The 18,207-nt window shown below is 44.0% G+C and overlaps 1 protein-coding gene across 1 annotated transcript in view; it reads right to left on the bottom strand.

The window, feature by feature from the left end:
* The window catches only part of LOC148476897 (uncharacterized), a 49,977-nt gene extending 31,770 nt beyond the window's left edge, over positions 1-18,207 (bottom strand). Inside the window, exons 1-6 of the mRNA XM_088457524.1 lie at positions 17,196-18,207; positions 15,718-15,761; positions 9,426-9,874; positions 7,604-7,649; positions 6,946-7,001; positions 6,402-6,628 (exon numbers count right to left, since the gene is read on the bottom strand). Coding sequence (XP_088313650.1) covers positions 6,402-6,628; positions 6,946-7,001; positions 7,604-7,649; positions 9,426-9,874; positions 15,718-15,761; positions 17,196-18,207 — 1,834 coding nt within the window. The remainder of the gene's footprint in view (positions 1-6,401; positions 6,629-6,945; positions 7,002-7,603; positions 7,650-9,425; positions 9,875-15,717; positions 15,762-17,195) is intronic.

Raw genomic sequence — 18,207 nt, 5'->3', positions numbered from 1 at the left:
TTATACAGTTCTATGCAAACATCCACCTGTAGTCCGAAATGGCCGCACCTATGTGACCGCATAGTCCCCAGAGTTTTGTCTGCCTAAAATACATTAGACTACATCTAAAAATGAGCCAACTTTACATGTGCTACTCCTGGCATTCCCCCCCCTCATTAACACATAATACAGTGGTGCTTGAAAGTTTGTGAACCCTTCAGAATTTTTGAAATTTGGCCTAAAACTACCTCATATTTCCACACAAGTCCTAAAAGTAGATAAAGAAAAAACAAATCAAACAAATGAGACAAAAAAAAATTAGACCTGCTCATTTTTTTTTTTTTGTTGAGGAAAATGATCCAATATCACATATCTGTGAATGGCAAAAGAATGTGAATCTTTAGGCTTAGCAGATATTTTGAAGGTGAAATCGGGTATTTTCAATCTATGGGATGACAATCAGGTGTGAGTGGACAACCTATCTTTTTAAAGAACGTGGCTCTATATCAAAGTATCAAAAGTCACCACACCTGTGCTCCAGTGGTCTCACCTCCTCTGGGTCGTCAGCCACACGCCCTGACTTTGGATCCTTTGCAATGAACATGCCGTACTCTGGCGAAACTACGGCACGTGATATTGGTTGATGTGTCCTCCTCACCTGTGGATTACCATTAATCACCTGCCTCACTTGTTCATTGGGTCAAATCCTTTCTTTAGCCTGCTGGTTCATTTCCGGCTGTCTGATGTGTGTTTCCGGTTCCTGCCAGTCGTGTGCCTGCTCGTCTGTGACTGTGTTCGCCTCTGCCTCGGAGATTTATCCATTACTTTCATTCCTACACCTAGAGTTCAGTTTTTCTGGGACCTGCGGTTCTCTGTGGGTCTATGCCATTACGGCCCTCAAGGCGGCATCACAGGCTGTCATAGCCACACCTCAGCCTGCAAGGCTGAATCACAGCCTGTCTACATCTCGGCTCTCAAGCCGCACCTCCGCTGTAATGGCTGCACCCTGGTCTGCAAGGCTGCATCTCAGCCTGTCTACATCTCGGCTCTCAAGCTGCAACTCTGCTGTCATAGCTGCACCTCGGCCTGCAAGGTCACACCTCGGCCCTCAAGGCCACACCTTGGCTCGCAAGGCCACAATCCGACCCTCAAGGTCGTACCATGGCCCTCAAGGCCACTCCTCAGCTTCCAAGGTTGCACCTCGGCCCTCAAAGGCCGCAATTCAGCTCCCAAAGTTGCACCTCGGTCCTTTAAGGCCCCTACTATCTCGAGTTTAAGTTCAGGCGCCCACCTAAGTACTGGTGAACGTATCCAGTTCTAACGACCTTGCCATCATTGATGGGACAGTGAAATCTGAATTATACCAGAATATTCCAAAGGAGAAAATGTCATGAGCTGCATTAAAAGAGAATGTGGGTCATGCAGCAAGACAACGACCCAAAGCACACAAGTCATTCGACCAAGGAATGGTTAAAGAGGAATAAGTTTACAGTTTTGGAATGGTCAAGTGGTCAAGTCAAAGTCCTGACCTTAATCCAATCAAAATGTTGTGGAAGGACCTGAAGCGAGCAGTTCATGGGAGGAGACCCACCAACATAACAGAGTTGAAGCTGTTTTGTACGGAGCAATGAGGTAAAATTCCTCCAGTCGATTTTCATGACTAATCAACAATTACCGGAAATGTTTAGAAGCATTAATTGCTGCACAAGGGGGTCATACCAGATACTGAAAGCAGAGGTTCACACACATGGCCAAATTGCTGTCCCATGTTTCTGCTACTGGGCTTCCAAGCTAATCTCCAGAAGCCCAGGCATTTCTAGATGCACCATAAACCTTGGACTTAGTTGATACCGTCATTAACTCTTTCCCAGGAGGTAAGGCTTCGGGAATTCATATGGCATCCTGTTAGAAGTATATAAAAAACATGATAGGCTGTTTGTCCCTAGACTACTTGAACTTTATATCAGCTTATATGAGGATGGCGAGTTTCCATTGTCCATGTTGGAGGCCATTGTTATTGTGTTACCAAAACCAGGCAAAGATCCTAGATTTCCTGATGCATATCACCCAATTTCACTGACTCCTACAGATGCTAAGGTCCTACCCAAAGTCTTATCTAGACGGCTCAATCAAGTCATTACTACGTTGGTACTGTACATCCAGACCAGACTGGCTTTATGCTGGGACAGTTAATATCAGATGCCTTTATACTCACCTGCATGCCTCCCACGAGGAGTCCTCTACAGCTAAAACCTTTGATTTTGTGGATTGGCTGTACTTGTGGGAGGTCATGTGATGTATAGGAATGGGACCTGGGTTTATTGGATGGGTGAGGGTGCTATATGATAAACCTGTTTCCTGAATATCTATAAATGGCATCATATTCCACCCATTTCTCATTATTTTCCAGAGTACTAGGCAAGGGTGCTCTTTATCCCTGACTCTTCACTCTGGCGATTGAGCCTTTGGCTTGTATTCCCCAGTCGCAGCCTAATATTGTAAGCCTCAAGTTGGGCAACAAAACAGATACCGTGGCCCTTTATGCAGATGATATGCTGCTATTTTTTAAGGGACTACAAGGTCGCTATGCCGGTGTTTGGTCAGGCAATAGAAGAGTTTGGAAAATAATTTGGTCTTACCATTAATTGGGTCAGATCTTCCATTCCCCCACTAAGATGAAAATATTCTACTACTCCACTGATTCCGCTCCCCCTCTGTTGGGTGGTCGAACACGGGAGCACCCCTCCCAACATCTCGATTTCAGCGGGACAGCCCTGTCCCGCTGTTCCACCCATGGGCCGAAGTGTCCTCCAGGTGGTCTGGTTGGGAGGTTGGGAACCCCCACCGTCACAGCGCTAAACACTTCCAGCATAGTTCTCAGATGCTGCACGCTGCCTGGAAAGGAACTGTGGAGGCTGGGCGGGGGGCATTTTTTATTTTTTTTAAAACAAGGCCGAATTTTCAGTGCCGAATCCCGGCCCGGGATTGGCCTCCCTAATTTTAACTAGTACTGGTATTCTCCCTATGACTCACTCCTCAGATGGGGTGTAATACGGTGCAAGTTTTTTTTGCGAGTCAAACTTGCACCTTCTCGCACATTTTGAAGGTGCGAGTTTGCCCCGCAACTCGCAAATGTATCAGGGTGCAAGTTTGCGAGTGTGAGTTTGACTGGCATGCCAGGCTATGTGAGTTACAACCCCGGGTGCAATTGCACATTGAAAGGCAACTTTTCATTACAAGGTGCGAGTTAGAAAGAACCATGCACAGATCAATAACATCCGTAAGGTCTAGACAAATACAATATGCTATGAATTTGTGCACGTTGTCTAAAGTATGCCTGTCTAGATCATGGATGGCTCCCACAAGGCAGACTTGGTTATCTTTGGTTAATATCACTGTTTAAAATGAAAAGCATTTAAATATCACTTGCAATGTAGAATCCAAATATGACCATAGTGGCTATGTTTGAAATCTGCATCTCCTCGTTCTTAGGGGGTCATTCAGACCCGCTCGTGAGCGTCAGTACGTTTGCAAGCGGGTCGATGTTCCCCACTGCGCATGATGGAGGGAGCTCCGTCATGCGCATGCGCGAGACCCGGGGAGCGACGGGCTTTCCATCGCTCCGGGTCTCGCACCAAAGGGGGCGTGCTGTCGATGTTGATTGACAGCACGCCCCCTTTGGTGGGCGTGCCGGGGGCATGCCTGCCAGACGGAGGCGTTCCCATGGGAACGCCTACCGTCTGAAGCCGGCCCCACTGACATCACTAGTGATGTCAGTGGGAGTGATTTTGGCTCTGATAGAGCCAAAATCACTCCAGGGCTTGTGGCAGGGAAACTCTACCGCAGGGTCTCCGTCGCAAGTCCGATGGTCAAGACCATCGCGACCATCTTTTTGGCCACTCGCATATGCTGTGGGTGATCACCCACAGCTATACGAGCGGCCAGGAGGCCGCTCCATTTTCATGGAGGAGGGCCCTGATTCAGAGCGAGCGCTCTGGTCAGAGCGTTCAGCTCTGAATCAGGCCCTTAGTTCTAATTTCTAAAAAAATTCTCCAGGAGGCTGTGTGACAGTCATGGCAGGTCAATGAATTTTTGGTAAAATAACATGGTCAGGAAGAATAGGAAAGGTAAGAAAATGGAGAATGAAACTTATACGGTCCTATAATACTTGTCAATAAAGAAACCATGAAAGAAATGACAATTCTCCCCCAAATCCCCCAACCAGCCATAAAACAAGACTTCCTAGGCCATTTTCCACTACAACTGGGAGGACAGAAGCGATACCTTAACTTGAAGAATGTTCCAACTGCTGCAAATCGATCATGGCAACCCCATCAGCCTAAAATGGTATGCAGTCAGAAAGCTAACGGTTGAAATGCCGACCGCCAGCTTCCCGACTGTCATATCCTGGCAAGGTACTAATGATAGGCGTCGAAATCCCAACGCCTATCATTAGACCTACGCTGCGAAAGCAATGCCTGGCATACCGAATGAAGGTAAGCCGGGCGGCGGCAGTGGACAGCAGGGGGGGGGGGGGGATAAGTTGGGGGCTCCTGGGGGGGACTTAGGGTTAGGAACCCCCCCAGGAGGGTTAGGGTTAGGCTACGGGAAGGGGGGGTTAGGGTTAGGCACCCCCGGGGGGAGGTTAGGTTTAGGCACCCCCTCGGGAGGGTTAGGGTTAGGCACCCCTAAAGGAGTGTTAGTGTTAGGGAGGGGGGAAGGTTAGGGATAGATTAAATACTTACCGTGTCAGGATCTAGTCCTATCGAGCTTCCGGCATCGGTATTACATCCGCCGAGCTGACGCCCGGCGGGATATCATGCCGATCTTGCCTAAAATGGCCCATATGTCCACACATGTCATTCAATTACTTAGTTGCTTCCACCACATACCACTCAATCTCCAGTTTGCTCCAAAATCCTCTCCATGCTCCCAGCTCCTCACATGCACTCAGACTCCATTGGCTGTACAATGCTCCCACATGCTTTCAGACCCTTACAAGCCCTCAAAACCACCTTAACATCCCAACCTGCTGCTCAGTTTCCCCCCACACACACACACATGCTACTCAGACCTCTGTACATCTTCTAATGTCACTCCATACAAGAACCCACATGCCACACAGACCTATATACATGAACCTACATGCCATTCAGTCCTCCTCACATGCCACTCCGACATCCCCAACATGGCATTCATACCTCTAAACATGAACCCACATGCCATTCTGACCTTTGAATATGAATCCACATGCCACTCTGACCTTCGCACATGCCACTTATGCATTCTCACATGCCTCTGCATGTGGCACTCAGTCTTCCTCACATGTAATGCTGCGTACACACGCAGTGATCAGCCAGCGATACGATATCGCTGGCTGATTGTCCTGTGCCCTCCCTAGTGTGCTGGATGATCGATATCGATCATCCAGCACACCACCCAGTTACCAGCGACTATAGCGACCCACGATCAATGATCGCGGGTCCCTTTAGTAACCTGCTAGATATCGAGCAGGTTGGCCACCATGTATGGCTGATGGACGATATCGCTATCACCCATGAGTTAGGGATGTGTGCCGGATCATTTTTGTTGGATTTGGCTCTGATTCGTCGTCCAGCTTTGGATTTGGATTTGCCAAACCTACCGTGACTGCCTTTGGATTTGTTTTTTTTCTTTTAATTTACAAAAAGCTAAAATCACATAATTTGGGCTTTTTTTGTTCCTAGAGTGTTATTAACATCAATAACAGTAATTTCCAGTCATTTACAGTCAATTTAGACCATCTCACAGATTATAATACTGTTTTCACCATTATTGGCCAAGGGTTGCATTGAGCTGACTGGTTACTAAGCAACAGAGCACAGACACCACAGTTTAAAGAAATGAAAGGTAGTGCAAGATGGAATTGTTCTGGGGCCCGCCCACTCACCCTTATGTTGGATATTAAAAACTTTAACAAACCAAGCACTTCAGCGACAGGGACTGCCACTTTTGTGGCTAAAGTGCTTGGTTTGTTTGGGCCCCCACAAAAAAAAGCTACCAATAGGCTTAAGGCAACAGCTCTACATTGGAAAGATGTCATCATCATTGCCATCCTAACCCTCATCATGTATATATAAAGTGTATATGGGGAATAACTGATGGCATGTAAGGATCGTGTGGTGTGGTCTTATAGCATATCAGGGGCACATGGAAGGGTTGGATACATACATTTTTAATTGGTACATTGACCTAGATTTCAGCCAGCACCCTGATAGTCCAGTATATAATTTTCTGTCATTCTTAATCTTTAGTGTTTACATAGAAATATTGGGAAAAAAAAATAGCTTTTGCAGTCAACAAAATTCTATATCATTTACATGTAGTTACACGCCAATATGTTCTCATGTTTGGTCTATTTTATGGTTTCTATTGTAACTTACCTTTTGCAGACAAGTAATGAGGTAGGTACACTGCTGACACTGCATGCGGCTCTACTTCTGTCTTTATGTTGAACAGAGGACTCACAATCTCATATCCATCTCTATGTGTTTGTGGCATGTGATTCCCCCAAGAATCCAGCTCATAGTCTATTGTCAATGGGGATTTCACCTGGAATTTAATCCCAGTCTTTGAGCAGTGGAACAGGCCAGCACATTTCATCTCTAGTCTGTAGAATGGGAGAGACATAGAAAAGTAGGCCAGTTCTCCATTAATATTCATTATGTCCAATATTCTATATATCTCTAACACTCACAAGCAGGGCCCTCTTCCCTCATGTACTCTTCCTTTCCTTAAATATGCCATTTACCTCCACCCCCTTGCTAACAGTGGCTCTGTGACTGCCTAAGGTTGATTTCAGTGCCTGGGATGACCTTGGGATTACTAGTCCAGTGTTATCATGTCTGATGAAACAAACAATTTCTGCTCTTATATGGGTCCATAAAAGGCCTATAGGTTCCTGGCTTGGATAATTATTGTCATTACCTGTATGTTCTTCCATCTATAGCAGGACAAACTGTCATGTCACCAGTATCCAGACTCTAAGGTCAAAAGAGAGTACAAATGTAATATAAAACAGCAAGAAATAAAATGCTGTGCTGATTACAGATGGCTGAATCTACATAATATTGTCGGACATTTTGAAATGGATCCAGTGGGATCCAGTAGCCTTAAGATGGTTCTTTTGCTGTTTATTTATTAGGAAGGTGTTACTGTAGGAAGTGATGGGAATGTGATATGGATGATGTGGTACAGGAGGAAAATGTAATAATGTGATCCGGATTGTTTGATGGCAGAAGAAAAAGAGTGAAATAAGGTGTTTCTGCATTAAGAGGTATGAAAGGTGTTAAGAACTAAATCAGATCACAGAATGCACGAAACAAACTCACAATATACAGTCTTAGAGGTACATTTACTAAAGTGAGATTTTTTAGAAGTGAGTTTTAAAAGAGATGTTGCCCATAGCAACCAATCAGATTCTAGCTATTATCTTCTAGAAGGTGCTAGTTAAATGTTAAGTAGAATCTAAATGTGCCCCTTAGTGAGCATTTCAGAACTGCAATCCTGTTAGAACGGTTCTATTTATTTATGTATGAATACAATCCAAGTAGCATAGAAATGATGTAGGGAAACAGTAACTCACCAGTGCAGGGACTAGAGACTCAACAAAGTTGTAATTTGCAATTAAACTGTAGGAGTCAGAGGTATGGAGATGAGGCAGTCCAGGGAATGCAGAGATTTGTATTAGGGAATGAAGCAAACTGTAGCACTTGCTGTGGTGAGTGGTAATTGACAATGATATCCAGAAAATGTATAATGGTCTGTGATTGAAGATGAAGGAACCTGATTTCACTTGCAGAGATGTAAATATGCAATGGTTTGTGGTTGAATGAAAGAACTCCTTTTCATTTGCAGATATGAATCGTAACTGACAGGAGATCAGGTAAATATCCAGGGGTCTGTGGTTATAGATAAGGTAACTGTTTTGACTTGCAGAGATGAATAGTAGCTGACAGGAGGTCCAGTAAACATGCAGTGGTCTGTGGTTGTAGATGAAACAGTTTTCACTTACAGAGATGAATGGTAGCAGATAGGAGATCCAGTAAACATGCAATGGTTTGTGAATGACTGAGGCCAAGGTAATCCAAATGATCTACTAGTTAAAAGAGCAGACTAAAGACTAAAAGCCGCTGGGGGAGAGAGGGTTAGGTTTTAGGGCTCCCGGGGAGATTTAGAGTTAGGCACCCCCCCGGAGACTTACGTTTAGGCTGCGGGGAAGGGGGGGGGTTAGGGTTAGGCACTCCTAAAGGAGGGTTAGGTGGGGAGTAGGATTAGTAAATACTTGCCTTTGGAACTGTCGGGATCTTCGCTGCTGCCAGTCTTCCGGCATCGGGATTTGAACCGCCGGACATAGGTCCGGTGGTATTTCATACAGATCCCCTCCAGAGACCCCAGTGACAGACCCCAGCACTTACCTAACCGGGCACTATCTTCTCCGCACCGTGCTGGGAAATCACCGGCCTCTCTCTGCTGCGGCTCCTCTGTCTCCCTGCCAGCTCCTGCACCTGGTAAGTGCAGCTGGTCCTGGCATTCTTCATGTGAAAGTTCCTGCCAGCTCCGGACCATGGGCGCACCCATCTTCTTCTAGGTCAGTTGACCACTGCACTACCAATGGAATCCTAGAATATGACTCCTCAGAGGATTCAGCCAATCCACAGCAATCACCCTATAAATGGACTATTTGTAGCACTGACAGATTGCTGGTCTCCCACTGCCTGAAGCATGAGCAAACCCTCTGTGCTCCCCAATATTCATTCTCAGAGGAGGTGGGAAAATAATCTGGAGTTACTGGAGGAAGAGGTGGGAAATGATCTGCAGTTGTTACTGGAGGAGGAGTTGTGAAAATCTGAAGTTGATGGACAAAGGAGTGGGAAATTATCTGAAGTTGCTAGGGGAGTAGGGGGTAATTGATATGAGGTATGTGGAGGAAGAGTTGGCAAAATGATGTGCCGGTGTTGCTGGAAGAAGAGGTGAGGAATTTAACTAGAGATGTTACTGAAGGAGGAAGTGGGAAAATGATCTGGAGTTGTTGTGGGAGGAGGTGGCAAAACTATCTGGATTTGTTGCTGGGGAACGAGGCTGCAAGTTTATCTGGAGTTGCTGGAGAAACAGGTGAGAAAATTATCTGGAGTTTTTAGTGGTATTGGCAAAAGGAGTAAGAAAGTGAAATCCAGGTGTTTCTGCATTAAGATGTACAGTATGAAAGTGAAATGTTATTGCTGGAGAAACAGGCGGAAAAATGATCTGGGGTTGTTAATGTAGAAAGAGCTGACAAAATGATCTGTTGGTGTTGCAAGAGGAAGAGGTATAGAAATAATCTGGAGTTATTGCTGGAGGAGGAGGTTAGGAAATTATATAAAGTTGTTGCTGCAGGAGGAGATGGGGTAATGATCAGGAGTTGTTACCAGAGGAGGAGGTGGAGAAATGATCTAGAGTTGTTGCTGGAGGAGGCGGGATAATAATCTGAAGTTGGAGAAGGAGAAGGAAATGAGAATGATCTGAAGTTGTTGCTAGAGTTGAGGAAATGATCTGAAGTTGTTGCTGGAGAAGGAGGTGAGGAAATGATCTGGAATTGTTTGTAGTGGATGAAGAACTGGTGAAATGATCTGGAGCTGTTGCTAGAAGAAGAGGTGGGAATTATCAGAAGGTGATGCTGAAGATGACAATCTGAATTTGTTGAGGAGTTGGCAAAATCATCTGAATTTGATGCTGGAAGAAGAGGTGGTGAAACTATCATTAGATGTTGCTGGAGTAGGACATAGGGAAATGATCTTGGGGGTTTGGTGGAGGAATAGTTGGAAAAATAATCTGTTTGCAGAGAATGTAGAACTGGGTAAATGATCTGCAGCTGTTGCTAGAAGAAGAGGTGGAAATTATCTGGAGGTATTGCTGAAGGAGGAGAATAAAAAATTATCTTAATTTGTTGCTGGAGTAAGAGGTGGGGAAAAGATCTGGAGTTGCTGGTGGAAGAGGTAGGGAAATTATATGTGATGGTTTTGCTAGAGGAGGAGGTGGAAAAATGATCTGGTTTTTTTGCTGGTGGAAGAGGTAGGGAAATTATGTAGAGTTGTTGCTGAAATTAGAGGTATGGTAATTATCTGGAGTTTTGAAAAAGGAGTTGGGTAAATGATGTGGAGGTGTTGCTGAGGAACAGGTGAGAAAATTATCTGGAAGTTTTGCTGGATGAGGAGGTAGAAAAATCACCTGGTGGTGTTGCTGTATGAGGAGGTAGGAAAACTACCTGGGGGTGTTGCTGTATGAAGAGATGGGGAATTGAACTGGGGTTGTTGCTGGCAGAGGACATGGGAACATTACCGGGAGTTTTTGATGAAGGAGGAGGTGGGGTGAGTTGAAAATGTTCCTAGCAGATGATTTTTTTTTTTTTAAGTGACAAATGTTGGAGAGAAAGGTAAAAAGTGGTCTAGATGTATTTCTTTACTGAAAAGGTAGGAATATGAAATGGAAATGCTGCTGAAAACATAATAAAAGCCACAGAGTTGTAGAAAGTAGAGTGTGTATTATCATAATAGATCAAGTTATACAGGAGGTAAGGAACAGTTAGGATAAAAGCAGTGATGAGTTGAAGAGGTGTTGAAGTGAAAGCAGTATTTGTTGGAGGATGTCGGATAAAAGCAGTAATGAGGTGTTGGAGAAGTTAGTATAAAAGCAGTAATGAGGTGTTGGAGAAGTTAGTTTAAAAGTAGTAATGACGTGTTGGAGGAGTTAGTTTAAAAGTAGTAATGACGTGTTGGAGGAATAAGTATAAAAACAGTAATGAGGTGTTGAAAGAGGTATGTAAATAACAGTAATGAGCTGTTGGAGGTAGGATAAAAGCAGTAATTAGATGTTGCTGGAGGAAGTAGCATACAAGCAGTAATGAGGTGTTGCTGAAGGAAGTAGGGTAAAAGCAGTAATGAGGTGTTGCTGGAGGAAGTAGGCTAAAAGCAATAATCAGGTGTTGCTGAAGGAAATATGATTAAAGCAGTAATGAGATGTTGCTGGAGGAAGTAGGATAAAAGCAGTAATGATGTGTTGCTGGAGGAAGTAGGATAAAAGCAGTAATGATGTGTTGCTGGAGGAAGTAGGATAAAAGCGGTAATGTGTTGCTGGAGAAAGTAGGATAAAAGCAGTAATGGAGTGTTGCTGAAGGAAGTAGGATAAAAGCAGTAATGAGGTGTTGCTGGAGGAAGTAGGATAAAAGCAATAATCAGGTGTTGCTGAAGGAAATATGATTAAAGCAGTAATGAGATGTTGCTGGAGGAAGTAGGATAAAAGCAGTAATGATGTGTTGCTGGAGGAAGTAGGATAAAAGCAGGAATGATGTGTTGCTGGAGGAAGTAGGATAAAAGCGGTAATGTGTTGCTGGAGAAAGTAGGATAAAAGCAGTAATGGAGTGTTGCTGAAGGAAGTAGGATAAAAAGCAGTAATGAGGTGTTGCTGGAGGAAGTAGGATAAAAGCAGTAATGAGGTGTTGCTGGAGGAAGTAGGATAAAAGCAGTAATGATGTGTTGCTGGAGGAAGTAGGATAAAAGCAGTAATGATGTGTTGCTGGAGGAAGTAGGATAAAAGCAGTAATGATGTGTTGCTGGAGGAAGTAGGATAAAAGCGGTAATGTGTTGCTGGAGAAAGTAGGATAAAAGCAGTAATGGAGTGTTGCTGAAGGAAGTAGGATAAAAGCAGTAATGAGGTGTTGCTGGAGGAAGTAGGATAAAAGCAATAATCAGGTGTTGCTGAAGGAAATATGATTAAAGCAGTAATGAGATGTTGCTGGAGGAAGTAGGATAAAAGCAGTAATGATGTGTTGCTGGAGGAAGTAGGATAAAAGCAGTAATGATGTGTTGCTGGAGGAAGTAGGATAAAAGCGGTAATGTGTTGCTGGAGAAAGTAGGATAAAAGCAGTAATGGAGTGTTGCTGAAGGAAGTAGGATAAAAGCAGTAATGAGGTGTTGCTGGAGGAAGTAGGATAAAAGCAGTAATGAGGTGTTGCTGGAGAAAGTAGGATAAAAGCAGTAATGAGGTGTTGCTGGAGGAAGTAGGATAAAAGCAATAATCAGGTGTTGCTGAAGGAAATATGATTAAAGCAGTAATGAGATGTTGCTGGAGGAAGTAGGATAAAAGCAGTAATGATGTGTTGCTGGAGGAAGTAGGATAAAAGCGGTAATGTGTTGCTGGAGAAAGTAGGATAAAAGCAGTAATGGAGTGTTGCTGAAGGAAGTAGGATAAAAGCAGTAATGAGGTGTTGCTGGAGGAAGTAGGATAAAAGCAGTAATGAGGTGTTGCTGGAGGAAGTAGGATAAAAGCAGTAATGATGTGTTGCTGGAGAAAGTAGGATAAAAGCAGTAATGAGGGGCTGCTGGAGGAAGTAGGATAAAAGCAGTAATGAGGTGTTGCTGGAGGAAGTAGGATAAAAGCAGTATTGAGGTGTAGCTGGAGGAAGTAGGATAAAAGCATAAAGAGGTTTTGCTGAAGGAAGCAGGATAAAAGCAGTAATGAGATGTTGCTGGAGGAAGTAAGATAAAAGCAGTAATGAGATGTTGCTGGAGGAAGTAAGATAAAAGCAGTAATGAGGTGTTGCTGGAGGACATAGGATAAAAGCAGCAATGAGGTGCTGCTGGAGGAAGTACGATAAAAGCAGTAATGATGTTTTGCTGGAGGAAGTAGGATAAAAGCATAATGAGGTTTTGCTGGAGGAAGTAGGATAAAAGCAGTAATGATGTGTTGCTGGAGGAAGTAGGATAAAAGCAGTAATGATGTGTTGCTGGAGAAAGTAGAATAAAATCAGTAATGAGGTATTGCTGGAGGGAGTAAGATAAAAGCAGTAATGAGGTGTTGCTGGAGGACATAGGATAAAAGCAGCAATGAGGTGCTGCTGGAGGAAGTACGATAAAAGCAGTAATGATGTTTTGCTGGAGGAAGTAGGATAAAAGCATAATGAGGTTTTGCTGGAGGAAATAGGATAAATTCAGTAATGAGGTGTTGCTGGAGAAAGTAGAATAAAATCAGTAATGAGGTATTGCTGGAGGGAGTAGGATAAAAGCAGTAATGGAGTGTTGCTGAAGGAAGTAGGATAAAAGCAGTAATGAGGTGTTGCTGGAGGAAGTAGGATAAAAGCGGTAATGAGGTGTTGCTGGAGGAAGTAGGATAAAAGCAGTAATGAGGTGTTGCTGGAGGAAGTAGGATAAAAGCATAATGAGGTTTAGCTGGAGGAAGTAGGATAAAAGCAGTAATGATGTGTTACTAGAGGAAGTAGGATAAAAGCATAATGAGGTGTTGCTGCAGAAAGTAGAATAAAAGCAGTAATGAGGTGTTGCTGGAGAAAGTAGGATAAAAGCAGTAATGAGGTGTTGCTGGAGGAAGTAGGATAAAAGCAGCAATGGAGTGTTGCTGAAGGAAGTAGGATAAAAGCAGTAATGAGGTGTTGCTGGAGGAAGTAGGATAAAAGCAGTAATGAGGTGTTGCTGGAGGGAGTAGGATAAAAGCGGTAATGAGGTGTTGCTGGAGGAAGTAGGATAAAAGCGGTAATGAGGTGTTGGAGACGGTAAAAGTGGTAATAACGTGTTTAAAGAGATAGGATGAAAGTACCATAGAGGTGTTGTTGGAGGCGATAAGTTGCAAGTAGTATAGAGGTGTAGTTTGAGGGAATAGGATAAAAGTAATATAGAGGTAGAGTTGGAGGAATTAGGCTGAAAGTATTATGGAGGTTTTGTTGAAGGAGATAACAGTATTATACAGTTGTAGTTGGAGGAGACAGCATGAAAGTAGTATGGATGTGTTAGGTGTAGTGTTAAAAACTGCGCTGTCTGTCCCAGCCGCCGGGTAGCTTACCTGGTTCCATGTTCCATGCCCTGGCTCTGTGACAGGCTTCCCTCAGCTGCAGTGGTTTCCTCACATCTCCGATGGTCCCTCCACAAGCTGGCACTGGCTGCTGGGCGCTGCCATGACAGTAACAATCAGAAGACTGTTCAACCACCAACTGCAGTCTAGTATTCTGTCACCTGATGCCTGCAGCCAATCCCTGGCCCACCAGTGGTATATAAAGATCCTCCTAGCACCTGCCTGTGCAGTGTTATCTACAGCCTAGCTGTGTGCTTTCCAGAGAGCTCCTGCAGATTCTTATCTTTGCCCAGAGACTCCAAGTGAAATTACCACCTTGCTGCACTACTAGCTCCAATACTCCAGTCCCATTCCGGTGATCCAGCATTCCGGTTCCATTCCAGTTACCCACCATTCTGGTCCCATTCCGGTGTTCCAGCATTCTGGTCCCATTACAGTTATCCGTCACACCAGTCCCATTCCAGTTATACAGCATCCTGGTCCCATTTCGGTGTTCCAGCATTCCGATCCCATTCCGTTAATCCAGCATTTTGGTTCCCTTCCAATTATTCAGCATTCCAGTCCAGAGATACTGCTGGTTACACGTGATCGAGTATCCTACTGGTCTAAGCCTAGCTGATGCACCAAAGCTCTACCTATTTCCTACTACATACACATATGTGTGTCAAGCACCTATCCTCCTGGTTCCCATCAAGACTTCATCTGTCCTCTAGCACCTCCAGTCGCCAGCAGATGTAGTTGGAGGAGATAGGATGTAAAGTAGTATGGAGGTGTAAATGGAGGAGATAGGATGAAAGTAATATGGAGGTGTAAATGGAGGAGATAGGATGAAAGTAGTATAGAGGTGTAGTTGAAAGGAGATAGGATGAAAGTAGTATGGAGGTGTAGTTGAAAGGAGATAGGATGAAAGTAGTATGGAGGTGTAAATGGAGGAGATAGGATGAAAGTAATATGGAGGTGTAAATGGACGAGATAGGATGAAAGTAGTATGGAGGTGTAGTTGGAGGAGATAGCATGAAAGTAATCTAGAGGTGTAAATGAAGGAGATAGCATGAATGTAGTATGGAAGTGTAGTTGGAGGAGATAGCATGAAAGTAATATAGAGGTGTAAATGAAGGAGATAGCATGAATGTAGTATGGAGGTGCAGTTGCAGGAGATAGGATGAAAGTAATATAGAGGTGTAGATGGGGGAGATAGGACGAAAGTACTGTAGTATAGAGGTGTAGATGGAGGAGATTGGATGAAAGTAGTATAGAGGTGTAGTTGGAGGAGATAGCATGAAAGTAATATAGAGGTGTAAATGGAGGAGATAGCATGAATGTAGTATGTGGAGGAGATAGGATGAAAGTACTGTAGTATTGAGGTGTAGTTGGAGGAGATAGGATGAAATTAGTGTATAGGAAGAATGTAGGAATATTACAAGGGTGTGTTGCTGGAGTAACAGTAGTAGCAGGATGGCTGTGGTGTTTAGAGGAGGTAGGAGGAAAGGCAGTTGTGTTTTGAGGAATACTTAGAAGTGCAATGAAAGCAAATTAATTGTTTACATACATCAGTTAATGTTAAAGTACTTGTTCATAGAAAGCTAATGGCGTATGTTGAATGACATTCCTTTTCTACCAGTTGTTTGTTGGTGAAATGTATTTATAAAAAAACAATGATTGATTAGCTGTGTTTTTCATGTCTTCAGGCTGAGAAAGCCGTGGTCCAGGATACAATACAGAGTGTGAAATAACTTACATGGCTCCGTGATTGAAAATAAAAGTTTGTTCTTATTGAAAAAAATAAAATCTCTCCCTTACCTTGTGGAGCAGGCTGACCTGAGCTTTGTGCTCTGCCTGATCACAGAGACTCTCACCCTAGACGTCCTCTTCTCTCTTTTCTTGTTTTATAAGGTTATATTTCACATCTAAAATACATAAGGTACAAATGTGTAAACAGGAAACAACTATCGCAAAATTGAAAGTTTAATAAAGTCAGTGACACAACTTGACCACTTAACCGGCTAATATCTTTTCCAGAAACCGCTCAGAAATTGACATTTTTCTATGACTGAAAAAAGGTTACAAATATTTATATATAACTTATCCAACACAAATTTTAGAAGGTATCCAATCTTCAATTTGTTCCCTCACTTTCTTCGGGGACTTTATCTGAATTAATCCTAAAACAGATGTTTGAAATATTCTAGAATGACGTAATTTTTGCTGTAAATTTGGTCAATAAGAACACAGGAAAAATCCTTACAACTGAGGAGGACCGTGCCTGGTAGTTAGAGACAATTAGCAGCTAAGTTGATTTTCCTGGAGCACATCCCTACATATCACATATGTGTCAGTAACAGACATAAACAATGCTTGTGTATACACAGACACTGGTTCATTCTCATTCTTGTTTTGTTACGGCCTGAAAATACTTGTAATAAAGAATAATACTGTATGTAGTATGCGAGCCTGATGCTGCAGCAAGTGTCAGGCGCGATGTAATGGTCCAGACGGGATGCAGTTAAAAAGTGGTGGACGGGATTCTGGCCACCGATATACCGACGCCGGAATCCTAACCGCCGGCAAACTGCCGTCGCCGCTATCCCGAATGAGATCAGGATAGCGGCATCAGCATCCTGACCGCTTAAATCCCGAACATCCGGATGCCGGGCAAGTATCACTGTACCCGGGGATAGGGGGGTTAGGTTTAGGCACCCTCGGGGAGAGATTAGGATTAGGCATTCCCCGAGGAGATTTAGGGTTAGGCTATGGGGAGGGCGGGTTAGGATTAGGCACCCCCCAGGAGGTTTAGGGTGCTGGAAAGGGGAGTTAGGCACTAGAGGGGGGGGTTAGGATTAGGCACCACTAAGGGAGGGTTAGGGAATTTTACATTATCTTCATGAATCGTGATGCCGCTGTCGGGATTTGAACCAGCGGCTATTGAGCACCGGTATTTTATACCAAACCCAATCCAGACATAGCACTATTGCATTATTCATATATTATTATTAAAAAGCAAAAGAGACCAACTGTTCCTGGATTGAGGAATGTTTCAATAATTTCAGTATCGTTAGAGACATATATGCAAGCAGCCCCGTCTTGCTAATAGTTTTCATACCTCCCAACTGGCCCAACTTAGGCGGGATAGAATTGTGGGTCAGGAATTTTAATGTGATTCAGGACTATTGGAAGCTGCTCCGTTAATGCCACGCATACCTGGGGCATACCCTGGGGGCATGTAGCATGCCTAACATGACACATCCATGCACCCCAAATATTGTAACTATGCTTCTCGTGTCCATCAGTTTAACAGCCTGGTAAAATGACTTAGTCCAAATTCAAAACAAAGAAGATCTCACCTATGGTGGAGGTGTAATTCATGATTGTAGACAGGCTTCTGTGGACATTCCCAAAGATCAGGTCTACATCTAAACGCATAGCAAGCGGGACCTTCTCATCCTGTGGTTTGTAGGCATCTGCTGTGTTGAATTCTGGCGTTTGCAGTACAGGCAATGGGTCAGTCATACAAAGTACCTCCTCAATGGACTTTATTGTCTGGGACAGGTCACTCTTCTTTTTATTCAGCTCAGGGATCAGTTTAGAGACATAATTTGTAAACTGCAATTCCTTGGTGGCAATCTCTTGCAGAGCATTTATCTCCAGTCTTTCTAGTTGCTCCTTGAGGTCTCTAAACATGGCAATGATCTGCTCTGCTACACCAGCAGCTTGCTCTTTCTCCTCCCTCAAGCATTTTTGCAGACTGTGGACGGTTCTCTCAGTTCCCCCTCTCTCAGAGACCAGATTCTGTAGATCATGTCTCATTTTCTCCTTCTTCTTCTCTGAAGCTTCTTCCAGAGAATGCACCTCATGCCCTCTATGCTCCCCTAATATTCGGCAGGTTGCACAGATAAAAGAAGCATCCTCAGGGCAGTAATACTTTAGAAGTTCCTTGTGAATGGAGCATTTTCTGTTCTCCAGGGAACCTGTAGCATCTACTAAATCATGTGTCAGTGCTTTGTTGTGGGCAGTGAGGTGTTCATCGCACAGGGACACCTCACACTGCAGACACGTCTTGATAGCAGGTAATCCAGGGTTACTACAGTATGTGCAGAGCACCTCTGGCTTTTCCCGCTCAGAGTGCAGTCGCTGAACCCTTTCACCCAGCTCTGTGATCCTTTGCAGAGAAGGTCTTCCAGAAAATCTTTTACCACACACAGGACATGTATAAAACTGAGATTTGTCCTGTGTATTTAACCAGTCTGTAATACAGACCTGACAGAAGTTGTGCCCACATGGTAGACGTACAGGGTCGGTGTAAACGTTGCTGCAGATGGCACAGTTGAGGTCGCTTTTCAGCCCGGCAGACGCCAT

This window comes from Taudactylus pleione, unplaced genomic scaffold (genome assembly GCF_031769625.1).
Source record: "Taudactylus pleione unplaced genomic scaffold, aTauple2 ptg000762l, whole genome shotgun sequence".
Taxonomy (NCBI): domain Eukaryota; kingdom Metazoa; phylum Chordata; class Amphibia; order Anura; family Myobatrachidae; genus Taudactylus; species Taudactylus pleione.
This window is presented reverse-complemented; position numbering and strand designations above follow the sequence as displayed.